Consider the following 14,375-nt stretch of genomic DNA (forward strand, 5'->3'; position numbering starts at 1 on the left):
CAACTGTGGGCGGGGCGAGCCTCAGCGCGGCGCGGTTGCCGAGGAGACCGATAGGCTGCAGTAGCAGCTGCGGCTGGACCGGAAAGCTGCTGGAGCCTGGGGGTTGAAGCTACAGTTGAGGCGATGGCGCACGAAGGCCCGGTGAGCTTTAGCTCAGCTGAGGGTGGCCCAGAGCGGGGTTAAGACCAGTGTCCGGAGCGGTGGGCCAACTCTGAGCCACCCGGCATCCGCCTTTCACGCGGGCGTTCAAGATGACCGAGGAAGCCATGTCTGTGCACTAGGACGGAAAACCTACACCTGCACCACGCGCACTCACAAGCATTGTCACACTTGGAGCCTGAGGGAAGGGGGTTAAATGGGTGATGAAGAGCCCAAGAACAAGAAGTAACTTTGACAACAGTTAATGCATTTAATGAGTCTCTTATATTGAGGTACTCATTTAAATGGATAAACCAGAATTGGTCAGGCACTGGGGAGAGGGTGTTGCTAGATAGGTTTCATTTGGAGAATTTCGGGAGGAATAAATGGATTAAACAACAATTCTGAGGCTGCACTTGAAAGTCAATTGTTTAAAAGCCAAGAAACTCTAAAATAGACTGAAGAGCATTCATGCAGTAATATCTCCAACCCCTCTGGTCAGGCCATTTCTAGGTGTAGCCATTAGCGCGGGTGTAATGAGAGCCTGGGCGTGGTTGTCTAAGGAATCAACTCTCCTCTCCCAGCCCTACCTACCCCTGCTCTGGCCAAGCCTGAACGGGGCTGTGGACCGTTCCTTGGGCTTGCCAACAGAACTGTTCTCACTAGCAGAGAGGGGAAACGAAACAAGGGATTTTGAGTTCAGTGTGAGGTTTAGGAAACACCAGAGTTGGGGGAGAATGAATTTTGGGGAACACCATGTATGAAGCAATAATGTTGGCGGTGGGGAGACAAAAGTTAGGGAAATTGTGTTGGGGGTAAATTTTAGAAGGAATCAGCTTCAGGGAAACTGTTGTGGGGAAATTAAGAGGCTCCCAATAATTTACTAGTAAATTCGTATGTCCCTAAAATGGGTTTTGGGGAGACTAGACTTTTTTTTCAGTGGGTTTTTCTTGATTATAAAAGGATATAAAGTCATTGTAGAGAACTTATAAACTGGAGAAGAGTGTAGGAAAAAAACATATACACGGTGCTTTCCTTTTCTTCAACACATATAGGTTTACACACCTGAGATCATACTTGATATGTAATTTTATATCGTTTCTTTCATTTAAGATTACATCATAAGTATTTTCTTATGCTATTGTAAATTCTTCCTAAAGACTGCCTTTAATCATCACATAATATTTCATCATATAGGTAGCACACAATTAGCCACCTATTTTCCTTGTTAGATGTATGTTTTCAATATTCTGCTATTATAAATGACATCACAGGGAATATTTTAGAGAATATATTTTCAGAGTATGCCTTTGTGTATTTATAAAATGGAATTGGTACTTTTGAAGATTGGATATCTTTTCAAATGTTTATTAGTCATCAATAGTTCCACTTTTGTGAAATATTATGTTCTTATTATCCTTGGAGATCTTATGGTTATAAAAATTTATATGCATTTTTAATGTATTTGGGAATATCTTTTTAAAAAATTTGTTGCATGTATTTTTGGTTTAGGAAGCAGGATAAAGCCAAGCTCTGGAGTCAGACAGACCTGCATATGAATTATGACTCTACTACTTCCTTACTCTGTGATCTTAGGCAAATTCTGTAAAATGGGGATAAAAATAGTATGTAGTCTAAAAAATGTAGGAACTGAATCCATGTATGTGACTAATATACTTTCAGTTCAGTTCAGTTGCTCAGTCGTGTCCGACTCTTTGCAACCCCATGAATCGCAGCACGCCAGGCCTCCCTGTCCATCACAAACTCCCAGAGTTCACCCAGACTCACGTCCATCGAGTTAGTGATGCCATTCAGCCATCTCATCCTCTGTCGTCCCCTTCTCCTCCTGCCCCCAATCCCTCCCAGCATCAGAGTCTTTTCCAATGAGTCAACTCTTCGCATGAGGTGGCCAAAGTACTGGAGTTTCAGCTTTAGCATCATTCCTTCCAAAGACATCCCAGGGCTGATCTCCTTCAGAATGGACTGCTTGGAGCTCCTTGCAGTCCAAGGGACTCTCAAGAGTCTTCTCCAACACCACAGTTCAAAAGCATCAATTCTTTGGTGCTCAGCCTTCTTCACAGTCCAACTCTCACATCCATACATGACCACAGGAAAAACCATAGCCTTGACTAGACGAACCTTTGTTGGCAAAGTAATGTCTCTGCTTTTGAATATGCTATCTAGGTTGGTCATAACTTTCCTTCCAAAGAGTAAGCATTTTATAATTTCATGGCTGCAGTCACCATCTGCAGTGATTTTGGAGCTCCAAAAAATAAAGTCTGACCCTTTTTCCACTGTTTCCCCATCTATTTCCCATGAAGTGATGGGACCTGATGCCATGATCTTAGTTTTCTGAATGTTGAGCTTTAAGCCAACTTTTTCACTCTCTTTCACTTTCATCAAGAGGCTCTTTAGTTCCTCATCACTTTCTGCCATAAGGGTGGTGTCATCTGCATATCTGAGGTTACTGATATTTCTCCCGGCAATCTTGATTCCAGCTTGTGTTTCTTCCAGTCCAGCATTTCTCATGATGTACTCTGCATATAAGTTAAATAAGCAGGGTGACAATATACAGCCTTGACGTACTCCTTTTCCTATTTGGAACCAGTCTGTTGTTCCATGTCCAGTTCTAACTGTTGCTTCCTGACCTGCATATAGTTTAAGTGCCAGTAAATGATAACTACTGTTATCAGCTTGTAATTAGGAATTTTAAGAAAAAGCACAGGAAAATTTGACATATATATATATGTGTATATACACATGTGTATATAAATACATATACAGTTGCTGCTGCTGCTGCTAAGTCGCTTCAGTCATGTCCGACTCTGTGTGACCCCATAGACGGCAGCCCACCAGGCTCCCCCATCCCTGGGTTTCTCCAGGCAAGAACACTGGAGTGGGTTGCCATTTCCTTCTCCAATGCATGAAAGTGAAAAGTGAAAGTGAAGTTGCTCAGTCGAGTCCAACTCTTAGCGACCCCATGGACTGCAGCCCACCAGGCTCCTCCATCCATGGGATTTTCCAGGCAAGAGTACTGGAGTGGGGTGCCATTGCCTTCTCCATATATAGAGTTACCTACCCATTTCTTTATTATTTCTTACATTACTTTTATGCTTAGGCAGCTGTTTCTCACCCAGAGATTATATGACAATTTAAACTATTTTCCCTACATTTTATCTTTTGTTTTAATTTTGTTTTGTTTGTATGCGTGCTTTAATTCATCTGGAATTTATTTAGATGTATATTGTGAAATGAGGATCTAAGTTGATTTGGGGAATGGGAGGAAATGGGAAACACACCAATAATTCCTGCTGTTTATTGAATTTTTCAAATTCCTGAACTCTCAAGAATTTTGAATACTTTGAACTAGCACAAATAACAAGGACTGTGCAGTTAGAGCTATATATAGCCTGGGCTCACTGTGTAATCCCAAGCAAGTGGAGGTGAACTGCTATCAGGCTTCAGTTCCTTTGTCTGTGAAATGGACTGAGTGAGCTGTTTGAAAAATTAAATCGGCTAGGTCACCTGAAAAGCATCTGTCACATAGTAGGCTCTTAGTAGTAAATTGTCCCTTTCTAAAGGCCTTTCCTAAAAAAAATTAAAAATAAATAAATAAATAAAGGCCTTTCCTTCGTCTTAGACAACCTAAGGAAGCTTCCTCCTAACCCATAACTGGTGCTCCACTCCTCGGTTTCCCGCCCTGAGTGCCCTATTCCTTTCCCACAGAGGCAGGTCCGAGACCGCGGGATGACCCGATCCAAGGCGGAAAAGGTGCGGCCACCTACGGTTCCGGTGCCGCAGGTGGACATCGTGCCTGGGCGGCTCACTGAGGCCGAATGGATAGCGTTCACGGCTCTCGAAGAGGGCGAGGACGTTGTGGGCGACATCTTGGCTGATCTGGTGGCCCGAGTCATAGACTCCGCCTTTAAAGTCTATCTGACCCAGCAGGTAGGCCTGGATCCTTGTCCTTCAGACACATCTCCCCTCTCCTGACCCCTCCCTGCCGGACTGAGACCCTTTCTCGCCTCCGCAGTGCATTCCATTCACCATCAGTCAGGCACGGGAGGCCATGCTGCAGATCACCGAGTGGCGCTTTTTGGCTCGGGACGAGGGAGAATCTGCAGTGGCAGAGGACCCCACATGGGGCGAGGATGAGGAGCCCTTGGCTTGCACGACGGATGCCTGGGCTCAGGGATCCGTGCCGGTGCTGCACGCCCGGGCCTCGATGGGGCTGGAGGAGACGTTTCAAGGCGAAGTAAGCCCAGCCTCCAGCTGCCGCCCACCTCTTACCGCCGCCCCCGATCCATTACTCACCCCTGACCTCCACCCCTGTGCATTTTCCCAGGACCAAGACAGCGTGGACCAGATCCCTTTAGGAGGATCGTGGACGGATTCAGGCTCTCAGGAGCCGATGGAATCTTGGGAGCTAACTGTCACCCCGGACTCTCCACCCACGCCCGAGTTGCTTCAGGAGACAGGGCCCCGGAGTCCTTTGGAGAAACTAGGTGATCAGTCGAGGAGCGACCAGACTGACCTGTTTGCAGTCGGATCCTCGAACTCGAGCAGCCAACTGTCGATGGAGATGGTGCCGGCAGGCAGTACCCACGCTTCTCTGGAGCTGTCCTTGGTAGCCAGCCCTCAGGCCTCTGTCGAGCGGGCACAGCCCATCAGCTCTCAGTTCTCTCTCGAGGACCTCTACAATTGCACGCCCCAGCCGCACGCGGCTGGAGACCGGCTGGAACTCAGGGAGGAAAAGGTGCCCCTCATCCCCTCGCGGGTGTTGGTGTCCGATCCCTCCGCGGGCGGCCCCACCACGCTCAACCCCTCGGCGGGATTCCAGCCGCAGCCGCCGTGGCTGGCTGAAGAGCGGCCCAGCGCACTTCAGTCCAGAATTGGCCGTAAGGGGACGACGGCGCGTCTGGACCCCGCGCGGCTGCCGCGCCCCTGGGTGCGCCCGCTGTCGGAGGTCCTGGTCCCAGACTCGGAGGGCCGCCCCTTGGAGGCCTACCGGGGGCGCCAGCGGGGCGAGAAGACCGAGGCCCCAGCCGGACCGCAAGCCTCCCGCCCCAGCTGCCGCGTCTCCCGGTCAGAGTTCTTCCCTTTCCCACCTGGCGTTCCTGTCCGAACTTTGGGCCCTGGTCTAAGCCTCCAGTTCCCTACTCTAAACTTAGGCCTACCATCGCCAGGCTTTGGTTCAAAGCTTCCCTTCCCCAGTCCCGGGCTCCGTTTTCTCGCCACACACCGGGCGCGCCCGGACATGGCACGCAGCCCCAGCCCCAAATTATGGCCGGGTGCTAAGTGGCCCAGCGGCTGGGAGGGGGAGGCCGAACTGCTGGGTGAGCTCTGGGCCGGTCGTACCCGTGTACCTCCGCAGGGCCTGGACCTTGGGGACCGGGAGAGCCAGGATCCTCACCAATATCGTCATCCCGTGCCTCAAGTTCTGGAGGCCACGTCCCAGGTGACGTGGAAGCCCGTGTTGCTGCCGGGAGCATTGAAGCTGGCTCCTGGTGTGAACATGTGGAACCCAAGTACGCAGGTGCTGCTTAGCTCCTCTGAGCCTCAACGGAACGACAGAGAAGGCAGCGCCTCTCCTCCCATCCATACAGGTGCCCCGAAGCCCCAGGTGACTGTGGCACAGCTAATGAACTCAGCCCTCAAAATGTGGTCACTCCCCTCCAAGCGCCTGCCCAATTCTAAGCCCTAGGCATTGGGAATTCTACCTTCCTTCTGTCTGCTTGCTAGAAATAAACAGCCGAGTTGCCTTAAGAATTGGCCTGATGTCCATCAGTTCCTTCCAAGTGTGCACTCTCACTGAACTGGAGAGGTCTATAAGAACACAGAACATAATTACGTTACACCCTTAGGAGACCCTGCTTTAGGGTCAAGGTGGCTCTCCAGGAGAGGCATTCTGGAGAACCATCCCCATTTCCACAAAGGAGCACGCAAGGGTTGCAAGAGGGATCTGCCTCAGTTGGGAGAACTTAGTCTCCTTCCAGTAGGGGAAGAAGGGGTGGCTCTGTTTAAGCACAGAGTGATTCAAGACATGAGGAATTTGATTTTCAGTCCCTGGAGCTCTATCAATTCACCTTAGAGTGCATATCCAAGTTTTCTGTGAATACAAATTTGAGGCTATGCAGGATTTAGGGAAACTCTGACTCCCTTGATCTTTGACCAGCATTGGATTGAGGCAATCAGATAGCGAGTGAAAATAATTTAAGGAGGAACTCACTCTCAGGTTCAAATGGGATACTCGAACACATCCAAGAGTGAGTGGTGCCTCCTTAAATTTTGTGCTTTATGCTCCACATCAACCTGTTGGCTGGTCCTACTCTGCTCTGACTAGTCCCTCCCCGCCCCACTTCTGTGGGCAGCACTTCTTGGGGGTGGGCCAGTCTTCTCTGCCATGTCTCTGTGGTCTGTACTCAGCAGCCCAGTATGGGGTCCTGGCTCTGCCCTCCTCATTCTGGTCCTCCTGCTTAGACTAAGTGTGCAGATCTGGCATAAGTTTTATCTCTGGGACCTCCAGCACTGCTCCACGGATTTGACTGGGAAGACAGCAGTGGTGACTGGGGCCAACAGTGGTGAGTGTTCCTTCTGACCTGCCACAACCACAGCCTCCAACTGCCCCAACAGGGAGGGCAGAGAGGAGGACCAGCTCCCACTGTCAGAACCCTTGTTTCCCACCCTACTTGCTCCATTGCCCTCTAGTCACTCCCCAGACTAGCATACTCTGAAGCTGCCCTCCCACAGGCATTGGGAAGGCTGTGTCCCAGGAGCTGGCCCACCGCGGGGCCCGTGTGATCCTGGCCTGCCGTAGCCGAGAGCGAGGACAGCAAGCCCTGGCTGAGATACAAGCAACATCTAAGAGCAACCGCCTCCTACTTGGTGAAGTGGACCTGAGCTCTATGGCCTCCATTCGGAGCTTTGCTCAGCGGCTGCTGCAGGAGTGTCCTGAGATTCATCTATTGGTTAACAATGCTGCAGTCTGTGGTATGTGCCTTGACTTACTTCCCCTAAACACATTTCCAGAATTTCATTTCTAGCTCAGGGACCTCAAAACAGGCATCCTTAAAGCCTAACCTGTACATCCCATGGAAACTCTCTAATTCAGACACTATCCTGAAAAACCTAAAATTATAGTCTCAAACATCATTGCCCCCATCTCAACACATCCATGCTCCTGTGGTGTTTCTGTGCTGGGTTTAGTCACTCAGTCGTGTCCAACTCTTAGTGACCCCATGGACTGTAGCCCTCCAGGCTCCTCTGCCCATGGAATTCTGTAGGCATACTGGAGTGGTTACCGTGCCCTCCTCCAGGGGATCTTCACAACCAAGGGATCCAACCCAGGTCTCCTACCTTGCAGGTGGATTCTTTACTGTCTGAGCCACCAGGGCATTTCTATTGAACCCAATATATCCTCCCCAGATTTTGTCTCCCTCAGGATTCTCACTCCATCACCCACTACCTATGTTTTCATCTTCCACAGGGTTCCCTACCACACTTACTCCAGAGGGCCTTGATCTCACCTTTGCAACCAACTACACTGGACCCTTTCTGCTCACAAATCTGCTCCAAGGTAAGGAAGGATGGGTACTTACCTTCTGTGTGACCCCTGCTTTTCCATTCCTCTAGCATTTTCATGGCTTACTGTCTGTCATGGTCATCTCCTTTCCCTTGGCACCCAGATGCATGCTGAGTAATGACCCAATACATTTTAACTTTTCATACTTGGCATCAGTCAAGATTAGGAGACTGGTAATGGAATCAGTTAGCCCCCAGATATCCATACAACAAGCAGGAGGATATAAGATCTACACCACACCTCTCTTTCCCTCAGGTCTGTGTTCTAGCCAGACCAGTAGACTCAGTCATCTCAGGTCTGAGTTCTAGCCACACTGGTAGAGTCAGTCATCTCAACAAAAGCTTCTTGAGGGTGGTATTAGGCTACTAGGTTTAAGGAGGCTGTGTTCTCCTAGGGAAGGGAGGGTTTAAGCAGCAGGCGCATTCTCCCTAACATTTTCCCTGGATTGTCTGATAGCCTGTTTATAATTTTATTTATTGATTGATTGATTTTTGGCCGTGCTGGGTCTTCCTTGCTGCATGGGCTTTCTCTAGCTGCCCTGCAAGGCTTCTCGTTGCAGTGGCCTGTCTTTTTGTGGAGCACAGGCTCTAGGATGCCCGGGCTTCAGTAGTTCCGGCCTGTGGGCTCAGGAGTTGCAGCTCATCTGTGCTGGGGCTCAATGGTCACGGTGCACGGGCCCAGCTGCTCTGCGGCACGTGGGGTCCTCCTGGATCAGGGATTGAACTCGTGTCTCCTGTATTGGCAGGCAGATTCTTTACCACTGAGCCATCTAGGAAGCTCTCTAATAGCCTCTTTAAAAGAAAATTAATTTTTTGTTCAGGTAATGAATAGATGTCCAAAGTACAAAAGGGTATATAGAAAAAGAAAGAAAGAAAAGAAAAACTCTCCTCCTCTCCTGGAAAATCAGCTGCCCATTCCCTTCCTGGGAGGCAACTCCTATTGCCAGGTCTCATGTACCCTTTAGTGAGCAATTAAATTAGTCCTGACTGGAAAGTGAACAAAGAGCAAGGCCAAGCTCTATGGCCTATTAATACATTAATACGTAATGTATTAATATATGTTTTGCCCTTTTCCAAAAATTGTAACGTGCTACAATACCCTGTGTCTTGCTCAGTAATAATTTCTTGAACTGTCTTCTTGTTACTAAAAAGTATGTGTGGGGGGGGTCTGACTGCTCGCCACTCAAAAGCCAATAAACAGGCCAGGTTCATGGAAAGGAAAGTTTGCTCTATTTCGGATTCTGGCAGCTAGTGGTAGGGAGGGTGGCGGACATCTGTGCAAAGGCCGACTCCACCACCGGACAAGCACTGGGTGAGAGCTTTGATAGACAGAGTGTGTGTAGGGGGGACATTACATGTGGAAACAGTGCATTTATCTCTAAGAGTCATCTTCAATTGGTCATCAGTGGTCTGACTAGCATCATCTTCATTGTTTTAGGTAGAGTTAATCTTCAGTCCTAGGTACAGTCTGGTCACCATGGAGTTAACTTTTCCACCTGATATTTTGGTATCTATAAGACAACTCACAGGATATGGCTCAACATATTATCTATAACCCTTGAGAAAGAATTAAAGGTCCTTAACTATGCTTAATGACTAAATTACTATTATTTAGTCTCTTTAGACAGTTTTCCTTTGTTTCAGCCATTTTTCACTTTTCTGATTAAACTTATTCTTTGATTAAAGTTTTCTATAGACAAAAGGCGGGCAGAGGACATGGGGCGGGGAGAGGGGCAAGGACCATATGGTCCTGCTCTGTTTCATTCTCTCCTATCTCCTCTGTCTAGTCTATTCTCCCTTCTATGTCTTCTAAGAAATCACCTTTCATCACATCACTTTCTTGCTTCAAATTTTTAGAGGCATTCTAACCTTTATACAATAACTAAGCTGTTTATCTCCACTTACAAAACCTCCGGCAGGCTGAGAGCCTCGCCTTGACCTTTCCCAAACCCACGCCCTCATCTTCAGCCAAGATTTTTTCTCTCTTAGGCCACACTCTGTCTTCTAAATCCTGGCTGTAATTTGCACATGTGTTTCCCTCTATTTGGAATATCCTTTCCCATCCTTTTAGCTTGGCTAACTTAATTCAGCTTCCAGCACTCAGCACAGATACCACTCGTGCTGTGGATCCTGTCCTGACACCTCTGCCTCCCACCCGGTGTCCCCATTTTCCTCATAGCTCAGGTGGTAAAGAATCTGCCTACACAGCAGGAGACCTGGGTTGGGAAGATCCCCTGGAGAAGGAAATGGCAACCCACTCCAGGATTGGAGATGGAGATTGGAGATTGCCTGGAGAATCTCATGGACAGAGGAGCCTGGCAGGCGGTCCCTGTGGTCGCAAAGAATTGGACACGACTTAGCAACTAAACCACCACCACCACCTGAGCCCCTGTAAACAGCTCTGTTCCTGTACAGATGCTGTTGCATGAAGATCAGTCTCCAACTAGGTTGTGAGCCCCTTTGGTCTTTATGTCACTATGTTTGCAAGTCTGGAGTTCACTGTCCTCTTTAAGAATAATTTTCTCTTCAGCAAATTATGGCTGAATACCTCCACTCAATTTTTCATTTGTGATTCTTCATGAGGGCTTAAAATAGCTTTAGTATTTTGAAACAATAAGTAAACTCTATGTGATAACTATAATTTTTTATACTTTATATAATCCAGACTTTTTTTTGTATAGTTAGGAAACTCTTTTCTTCCCCAAAGATTTGCTTGTACCTCTTCTATTGATAGTAATTTTACTTTCATTCTTTTGGAAGATAAATTCCAAATTTTTTTTAATTAAAAAAATTTTTTTAATAAAACTCTTTCCCAAGAATCTCTGCACATATTTCTTTTCCCCTAAGCCTAGCACCCATATGTCTTTAGTGCCTAGCATGGTGTCTGCCATAATTCAGGGGCGCAGTGAATATTTGTGGGATGAATTCAGTTCAGTTCAGTTCAGTCACTCAGTCGTGTCTAACTCTTTGCAACCCCATGAATCGCGGCACGCCAGGCCTCCCTGTCCATCACAAACTCCCGGAGTTCACTCAGACTCAAGTCCATCGAGTCAGTGATGCCATCCAGCCATCTCATCCTCTGTCGTCCCCTTCTCCTCCTGCCCCCAATCCCTCCCAGCATCAAAGTCTTTTCCAATGAGTCAGCTCTTCGCATGAGGTGGCCAAAGTACTGGAGTTTCAGCTTCAGCATCATTCCCTCCAAAGAAATCCCAGGGCTGATCTCCTTCAGAATGGACTGGCTGGATCTCCTTGCAGTCCAAGGGACTTAAGTGAATGAATAAATGTATGAATGTGTGAAAGCCAATTTTCACAGCATTTCCAGCCTCTCCTCCCCATTCTTAGCCATCAGCAAAATAAAAATATAAACAAGGATTAATTAAATTAGCTTCAGCTGGCAAGCGGCAGAAAAGGGAAAACTCCACTTTTACTTTAGGCCAAAAAAAAAAAAAAAACCACACTAAAATAAAACAAGAAGAACCACCTTCGTAAAGCAGCTAATGAAAATAGTCACAGTCACATTACACTCTGCACGGGGCCCACTGACTGTCTTCTGAAAGCCTGGGATGGACCCTGCTCTCCTGTAGTCTCGTGGAGAGTGGGCATGGGGGTTTACTCCATGACTTGGATTAAGGGTATGTGCTCTTCTCTCCACCTAGGGGCCCTGCAGCGGGCAGGGTCAGCCCGGGTGGTGAATGTATCTTCCTTCCGGCAATCACATGGGTACATTGATGAGGATCATCTGATAGGGGCGGGTAGACCTTTGACCTTCAACCAGAACTATGATTGCAGCAAACTGCTTTTGGCCTCGTTCACTGGGAAGCTTGCCCAGAGACTTCAAGGAACAGGTAACTGCCTCTGACACTCCCTACCCTTCCACTCCCATCACGACCTCCCAACCCTTCCCATCTCATTCCAATATATTCTGGCCTTAAAATACTCCCAATATCCCCAAGCCAGCTGTTAATCTCTTATCATTTATCATCGGTGCACCCAGTATTTCTCTCAATCCCATCTTCCTACCTCCTTTTCATTCTTTTCCAACTTTCTCATCATCCACAACTTCCCTCTCCTCCAACACCACCCATCATATTCCCCCTGAAGATCACCCCATGCTTTCTAATACTTCTATGTCCTTACTGGCTTGGGCATTGCCATTCATGTAAGTTGTGAAACACGGACTTCTCTGGCACCACCCCCAAGTCTCTTGTCGCCTCTACCCGACAGAAGTGGTAGGATCCCTCCTTACTGCACACTGCAGAACCACACTTAACCCTTCCTTCCCACCATCCTCCTCTCACTTCACCACGCACCACACTTCTCAGGTGTGACCGTGAACTCTGTGGACCCGGGCGTTGTGTACACGAAAATCATGAAGCACTTCTCCTGGTCCTATCGCTTCCTCTTCTGGCTCCTCAGCTTCTTCTTTAAGGTGGGTAGTGGAGAAGCTGGCGGTGCCTGAAGAGGGTGGGTCAGGGCTCTGCTGCTCAGCGTCCCGGTAAGTTAGAGCTTGCCTGGCTTTACTCTTCACTTCCTCTATGTCTCTACAGGATAGCAAACAAGGTGCAGTCCCAGTCCTCTACCTGAGCTTAGCCAAGGAGCTGGATGGCATTTCTGGAAAACATTTTAGCAGTTCCTGTGTGATAACTCTTCCCCCTGAAGCTGCTCAGGATCCTCATGTGGCCCAAAGCCTCTGGAATACTTCAGTCCGACTAACAAACCTAGACAAGATGGACTGATCTTCTGTGGCCCCTGCCTTAACTAGCCACCCTCCCTCTGACTCCCAGCCCTTACTCTGATTATGCCTTCTGTTTGCCTGCTCCAAGGATCAATCTCTTTGTCTAGTAGAGTGACCACTTCCTCTTTCTGTTGGTTCAGGGGCATGAGACCTCAGATCAGCCAGGGGACAGTTTCAGCTTCTACTTTATTGCTAGTTGTCTGATAGAAGTATTCATGTCTTAGGCACTGGGATCTCCAGACCTTCTGAGTCCCACATTGTAGGGACAGGGACTAAGACTCCTTTCAGTGGGTATTAGACATGCCAATAAGAGGGGAAACTTCTATCTATTGCCCTTGGTTCCTGGCCTTGGGAGAGGCAGCACCACAGTGTCCTCTGGATCAAGGTGTGTGCCGCATCCTGCCGGAAGCACTCTAACTCCATAGGGTGCTGTCTCCCAGCTGTACCGTAACTGAACCTACAGGTAACCCTTCCACCTGTCTATCAAGCCAGCTGCTCCTGAGTGCTGAGTCCTGCAATAAAGATAGTGAATTCTGAGAGAGAGAGACCACTGTTTCTTTCAAAAGCTAAATGAATTTCGAAATAAACTTTTCAAATTTCACATACACAATGCCTGTATAAGTATGTATCTACTTGGGAGGATTGAAGTTTTTATGACAATGAGTTGTTCTAAACATGAAAAGTATGTACTTTTATCTATCTAAATCTTTTTAATATCTTTATAAATTTTTGAATAAAGATCTTATACAAACTTTACTATATTTAATTTCAGATACCTTACTTTTTATGCTATTGCAAATGATATTTTAAAATTTGTATATTAATCGTATATCATTGAGAAACTTTACTGTTATCTAATTGTGATAAGTCATCCATACATTCTTTTGGTTTTTGCACATGGAAAATCATACCAACTAGGAATAATAACATTTATTTCTCCTCTTTCAATTAATATAAATTTTATTTCTTTTCCTAGACCTTAACTGATTTTCTGCTATTAAACCAAACTTGCATTTAAACCAACTTTGTCAGAGTGCTAATTTTGTATGAAAAAAAGTGGATGTTAGTTGCACAGTCATGTCTGACTCTTTGTGATCCTGTGGACTGTAGCCTGCCAAGATACTCTGTCCATGGAATTCTCCAGGCAAGTTTACTGGAGTGGGTTGCCATTTCCTTCTCCAGGGGATCTTCCCAACGCAGGAATTGAACCTGGGTCTCCTGTATTGTAGGCAGATTCTTTACTGACTGGGCCACTAGGGAAGCCACTAGTATATAATTTGGTATACGTGGCTAAATTTAGTATACTCATGTTTTTGTTTGGAACTATTTATTCATATAGTTTTGCAAAAAAGCAAAACGGCTGTCTGGGGAGGCCTTACAAATAGCTGTGAAAAGAAGAGAAGCGAAAAGCAAAGGAGAAAAGGAAAGATATAAACATCTGAATGCAGAGTTCCAAAGAATAGCAAGAAGAGATAAGAAAGCCTTCTTCAGTGATAAATGCAAAGAAATAGAGGAAAACAACAGAATGGGAAAGACTAGGGATCTCTTCAAGAAAATCAGAGACACCAAAGGAACATTTCATGCAAAGATGAGCTCGATAAAGGACAGAAATGGTATGGACCTAACAGAAGCAGAAGATATTAAGAAGAGATGGAAAGAATACAGAGAAGAACTATACAAAAAAGATCTTCACGACCCAGATAATCACGATGGTGTGATCACTGACCTAGAGCCAGACATCCTGGAATGTGAAGTCAAGTGGGCCTTAGAAAGCATCACTACGAACAAAGCTAGTGGAGGTGATGGAATTCCAGTTGAGCTCTTGCAAATCCTGAAAGATGATGCCGTGAAAGTGCTGCACTCAATATGTCAGCAAATTTGGAAAACTCAGCAGTGGCCACAGGACTGGAAAAGGTCAGTT

General features: G+C 47.0%; 2 protein-coding genes across 2 annotated transcripts; both read left to right on the forward strand.

Annotated features, from left to right (window-relative positions):
• The first annotated feature begins 9 nt into the window (after positions 1-9).
• On the forward strand, positions 10-5,907 carry C11H2orf81 (chromosome 11 C2orf81 homolog). The gene is made up of 4 exons (XM_027554817.1): positions 10-141; positions 3,865-4,086; positions 4,172-4,393; positions 4,484-5,907. The coding sequence occupies exons 1-4, from the start codon at positions 124-126 to the stop codon at positions 5,840-5,842; spliced, it is 1,821 nt and encodes a 606-aa protein (XP_027410618.1). The 5' UTR covers positions 10-123; the 3' UTR covers positions 5,843-5,907.
• Positions 5,908-6,448: 541 nt separating this feature from the next.
• LOC113901022 (retinol dehydrogenase 12-like) lies at positions 6,449-13,473 on the forward strand. The gene is made up of 6 exons (XM_027554828.1): positions 6,449-6,719; positions 6,889-7,128; positions 7,625-7,714; positions 11,376-11,564; positions 12,042-12,148; positions 12,267-13,473. Exons 1-6 carry the CDS (start codon positions 6,542-6,544, stop codon positions 12,453-12,455), a joined length of 993 nt encoding a protein of 330 aa, XP_027410629.1. The 5' UTR covers positions 6,449-6,541; the 3' UTR covers positions 12,456-13,473.
• Positions 13,474-14,375: the final 902 nt, after the last annotated feature.

The sequence above is a fragment of the Bos indicus x Bos taurus genome, chromosome 11, assembly GCF_003369695.1.
Source record: "Bos indicus x Bos taurus breed Angus x Brahman F1 hybrid chromosome 11, Bos_hybrid_MaternalHap_v2.0, whole genome shotgun sequence".
NCBI classification, from domain to species: domain Eukaryota; kingdom Metazoa; phylum Chordata; class Mammalia; order Artiodactyla; family Bovidae; genus Bos; species Bos indicus x Bos taurus.